This window comes from Lactuca serriola, chromosome 8 (assembly GCF_051521515.1).
Source record: "Lactuca serriola cultivar US96UC23 chromosome 8, Lser_US96UC23_V15, whole genome shotgun sequence".
Lineage (NCBI taxonomy): Eukaryota > Viridiplantae > Streptophyta > Magnoliopsida > Asterales > Asteraceae > Lactuca > Lactuca serriola.
Window position 1 is genome coordinate 173,753,419 of NC_136415.1, and position 5,511 is coordinate 173,758,929.

Consider the following 5,511-nt stretch of genomic DNA (forward strand, 5'->3'; position numbering starts at 1 on the left):
TTAAAAGTAATTTAATTAAGGCATTTCAGGAATGAAAGAAAACGGAAAATATAAATTAAAAGGGCATGAGAGTAATTTCAAGTGTAAAGGGACCAAAATCACTATCCAATTTTGGATCAATGGTACACCAACATTTCGTTTTGAACCAAAAACACATAAATTTACCAGCCACATAGACCATTTTTGCAATTTTGTTGGAGAGAAAAGAAAAACATTACACCCTCTTGAATTTAAGAGATTCGCCCTCTTTAGTTTGTATCTTGATTTATATTTCTCTGACTCTCTGTTTTTCCTCTATCATGCCTTCACCAAATCACCCGCCAGTGTATGGATGGTGTACTCCAGCAAGGAACCAGAGAGGAGACATATGCAGGCAAAAAAGACTCAAACCAGGGGCAAAATGGTCAAAATATGAAGCAAAAGAGGAAAATATCGGGCACCATGGACAGAGAAACATATTGCTAACTTCATTTATATCGAGTGAATGGATGGATAAATAAAATATTGCAAGAAACAATTAGAAATTGTTGGTTATTATCCTGAAATGACTTAATGGGTCATACTACACAAGATTCCAAAAAATAAACAAAGGACAACTGCCGTGGATTATCAACGAGCAAAAGTGCAAAACAAACCTCTTTACGTGAAACGTTATTACATTAGGCTACGAATATCATCATGGTCAGCAACATCTAAATTGCTAGAAAACAAATCATTACAAAGCTCCCCATAAAATCTACACACCAGGTTCATAAACACAGGACTTTTGAGATTCTTCCAGCAGTAAAGAAGCTCTTCCACATCCACCAAATCCCTCATTTTCCCTTCCTCTACTATCATCTTCACCAAATAATTCTCAAAGCTCCTGCAAGCTTCTCCAGCATCATTTTCTTCTTGAATCACGCTTTCCCTATTAGCTCTACTCATTTTGATATACGCTGGGGTAAGAGGCGATGGACATGGCGCTTTCTGCATATACCCAGCGTCTGAGAAGCTCTTGAGCTCCATCAGCCTATCCATGTCTCCTGTCTTTCTGAATGGCCTGAAACACGATGTTAAACAACAGAAACGCTGTGTGTTTGTAGATGTGCTTATGGGTTTTGTCTTGCGAGAACGAGTTATAAAGATTGGTTTCTTGAGTTTGAATTTAAACACGTTTGTGAGACTTTTGCATGGGTTGGTGAAGAGTTTCTTGCAGGTGAAGCTATGTGGACGTTTGGTGGTCATCTTTATGGGTGAAGCAATTAATACGAAAAAATGATGATGGAGGAGGGACAGAATTATTGAGAGCTTGGTTATAATGGAGGTTGGTGTTGCAGCGATTGGAGATTTATATTAAATAGAAGTTGGTGAATATAGATGTGAGTGGCTTTCACATCTTTTCTTCAAGAAAAGAAGTGCTATTCCATGAACTAAATTCGGAAGAAATAATCAAATTACTAATTTAATGACCACTGAATTTATTGTTTTTCTAAACTTTTAGCAATATGAACAATGAAGAGTGGAATTAAATATTATTGTAGCTCTTTTTAATTTTATGCAATGATATATGTTTTACATTTTATCCATTTAGGCAGCTACAATATATATATATATATATATATATATATATATATATATATATATATATATATAGAGAGAGAGAGAGAGAGAGAGAGATAGAGGTTCAGTTTCATTTGAGACCATTCTAATTTTGTGAGACCGTGAGACCAAATCTAAAAATAATTTTAAAATGCAAAATAAATGGAAAAAATTCAAAAATTCTTTTTTTAAATATTATTTTCAGAACTTGAATTAACTAAAAAAAATAAAAAAAAAATCTTTTTTTTTAAAAAATACGTGAAATATTCTAAATAGAATATTACACAGACATATTCTAAAAAATAATTTTAAAATGCAAAATAAATGGAAAAATCTAAAAATTCTTTTTTTAAATATTATTTTCGGAACTTAAATTAACTAAAAAAAATATAAAAAATCTATTTTTTTTGAAAAATACGTGAAATATTCTAAATAGAATATTACGTTGTACATATTCTAAAAATAATTTTAAAATGCAAAATAAATGGAAAAATCAAAAAATTCTTTTTTTAAATATTATTTTCGGAACTTGAATTAACTAAAAAAAATAAAAAAATGCGTCTCACGGTCTCACAAAATTAGGCCGTCTCACATGAACCTAACCCTATATATATATATATATATATATATATATATATATATATATATATATATATATATATATATATATATATATATATATATATATATAATGTCCAAACTTAGCAACAGTAAACTTCCTAGGTATTTGGCAAAATTGGCCCTCCATTTATATATATGGTTACAATTCTGTAACGTTTTTCTTAGAAGGTCATATTTTGACGTTTTATATATTTTGTGTACACGTGTTGTTCTTTTTTACCGGTCAAAGGTTGGATACGTGTATGTGTTTGGACATGTGTTTTTTTTCCTGTGTTTATCCCTCCACATGTTTTTCTATCTGTTTCCTACCGTTTCCTACCGCCAATAGAAGAGGTAAATCTGATCACCTCTACCGATCTACCTCATTTTGTTTTGTTCATAAACCCTTGATTTTCCATCTCCCCTTCTTTCTACCAGCTTTTTGACGTCGACTTCTCCAAGACCAGCGACTCCACCACCATCGGAGTATTCCCTGTCTTCTGATTTTCGACGGCAACATCGATTATGCGTCTTATCTGGAAGAGGCATAGGTCGATTCAATCAATTGACTCCCACGTTCTGCAACCACTTCCATCTCTCACCCTCCCTTTATATACTCAATCTAACCCACATACATTTGGTTAGGCCCTCGATCTTCTGCTTTGAAATCCCTCTTTCACTCAATTTTGTTTTGTTTCGTTTGATTTGAATCCATCATGTATAAATTTCTAATTTGATTTGGTTTTTTGTTCCATGTTTTGAAGATGTCGGCTTATATACTTATCAGGTTTTAAATCTCTATTTATCCTCTTTAATTCTATTTATCTTCTACTAAAATCAACTCTTTTAAGAGTAAGTCCATGATGTTGAAGATGATCATAAAGATAGAAAAAGTGGAAATTGTTGTTGGGAGTTTCATGTTCTAGGGTTCAACCAGTTTGTGTGCTTTTTATGCTTCTATACTCAACGCTTTTTCCATCTCCTTCTAGACGTACTAGCCTCTTGAAATTGGAAAAGTGGGAAATGAAGACGATCAATTGGGAAACATAATTGAAATAGACGTTGTCATGTATTGTTGAATTCTCCTACTCCATTACGGTTCAAAGGTAAGATGCTTTTTATGTTTTCTTTGTCATCCGCTTTTAAAAAATTGATTACTGATTCAAACAAAAAAATACTTAATTTTGTTGTCTCATCATCATAGCAGTGTTTTTTTCATTTTGGTTTTATGCTTGATGTCTTACTCATAGTTCATCTACTCACTGCTCATGACTGTCACCATTAATTTTTGTTCTTAAAATTACCAACTGGTTGTCAATTTGGTGTCTACAATGTTTGATTTGCGAATTATTTTGTTGCAACAACGTTTTTGGGTTCCGGTGGTGGTTCCGTAGCTGACATACCTGACGCCGTCGACTCTTCCTCACCTACAGAATTCAGAAGACGTGGACGACTCCTTAGATGAAATTCGACTTCAGGGCTCATCAATTGTGTATTTTTTTCGACTTCGGGACTCCTTGGATGAAATTTTGATTTCCAGTTTAGTGATACATGGTCGGTTATTCATTAATAGTGTGATTTTTTTCGACTTCAGGGCTCAAATTTGGATGAAATCGGTCGGTTTCAATTGTTGAAGTCAGTAGATAATCTACAAACCCAAGATGCTAATGAGGTGGAAAAGATGTGTTCTTTAAAATTCGGCTATGATCTTGATTTAAGCTAAATCTTCCTACTTAAATTCCTTCACTTCTGAGTTAATTTATGGCTTTTAACTACAGTTACTGTCAGTCCCAAATTTGCTTGACGTATCAATCAGATCTAATTGATGGTGCACAATCCCAATCAATTGGATGATGAAAGATCAAAATAGAGAAGAAGGAGAAGAAGAATAAGATGAATCTATGATGTATTCAATAATGAGATTGATGCTCCATACATATGAGATTCGTACATACACACACACTCTTCTTCTCTCTCACTTTCTTTCTCTAAAACACCTTGATTTACACACACTTAAGCTCTTCTTTCTACCGTTGACTCCCTCTACCACCTGACATCTATTTATAAGGAACATGGGTCGTGAACAGGTTCACGACCATAGACACCCACCTAGGCCGTGAACCCTCCTAACCGCACACACCACAAGGACCGAAAAATATTAAAGCTTAGAAAAGTAAAGTATAAACCATATTTTTGACTCAACAATATCCCCCTTGGTTTATAGCTTTCTTTTCTTTGACCCAACAAACTCCCCCTAAAAATGTAGCTGACTATTCATGTCAATCTTCATTTGGAGCTTGGATTCAGCGTTAATCTTCGATTTCTTCACAGCTTCATGATGAACTTGATGAATCTTCAATAAATGACTTCATCTTGAGCAGTTGGGCTTTTCTTCAAAATTTGACTCTAAACGCACATTGGGTCAGGAAGCTTCTTGTAAAGATTCTTGAAAAATGGCCCTTTCGGCTTGAGAATCTTCAGAGAGAACAAGAGAGAGAGCTAATCTTTTTGATCACTTCAGCAGGTTCATAGATAGCAGCCAATTGATTGAGGAGACTTCAATGCAATATGTCACATAATCTTCAAGAACAGCTTCACCTTGCTTCTAGGATTGAAAGATTGAATGTTGAAAAAATAATCTTCATTTCATGTTCCTTCGAATGAGAATTCTTCGACAATCACGGATGAAACTTTGGCTCAGAAAATCTCAATACAGTCTCCATAAATCTCATCTACATCTGAATTCACTTTTCAAGACAAATAAAATTTGAGATAAAAACAAAAACTAAAAACAAACCCAACACACAATATTTTTGTATTTTTCATATTTTCTGAAAAAAATAAAATAGAAATGAAAATATTTTTTGGATTTTTTGATTTTTCTAAAAAAGAAATAAAAAAGAAAAACAACACTACTTTTGGATTTTTGGTTTTCTGATTTTTGTTTGCATTATAAATTAAATGACATTTAGTGTCACAGAAAAAGTGCCACTAAAAACCGAAAAAATACCACTAAAGACCCCCTGGCAATCAGCGGCACAAAAAAATGTCACTAAAAACCTTTAATGGCAGTTTTTTGGTTGTGCCGCTGCAGACTAATTTGGTTTTAGTGGCACTTTTTTATTATACCACTAAAGAACTTGTAGGTTTTAGTGTCACTATTTTTATGTCACTATTTAACTACAAAAATAATTAATTCTTTTTCATGCTTTTAGTGACATTTTTTAACATAAAAAATTATATTAATAAATTAAATCCATTTTTTTAATTTTAAATGAAATATAAAACAACAATACGAAAATTAAGATAATAAATGTAAAACACAACATC

At 32.8% G+C, this 5,511-nt stretch overlaps 1 protein-coding gene across 1 annotated transcript; it reads right to left on the reverse strand.

Moving 5' to 3' along the window:
* Nucleotides 1-582: 582 nt before the first annotated feature.
* LOC145070948 (transcription repressor OFP17-like) lies at nt 583-1,314 on the reverse strand. The gene has a single exon (XM_079017897.1). The coding sequence runs from the start codon at nt 1,225-1,227 to the stop codon at nt 655-657; it is 573 nt and encodes a 190-aa protein (XP_078874023.1). The 5' UTR covers nt 1,228-1,314; the 3' UTR covers nt 583-654.
* Between the last annotated feature and the right edge of the window lie 4,197 nt (nt 1,315-5,511).

Bases quoted from the DNA above. Each gene is read 5' to 3' on its own strand.
- LOC145070948 (XM_079017897.1), bottom strand. From the start codon at position 1,227: ATGACCACCAAACGTCCACATAGCTTCACCTGCAAGAAACTCTTCACC.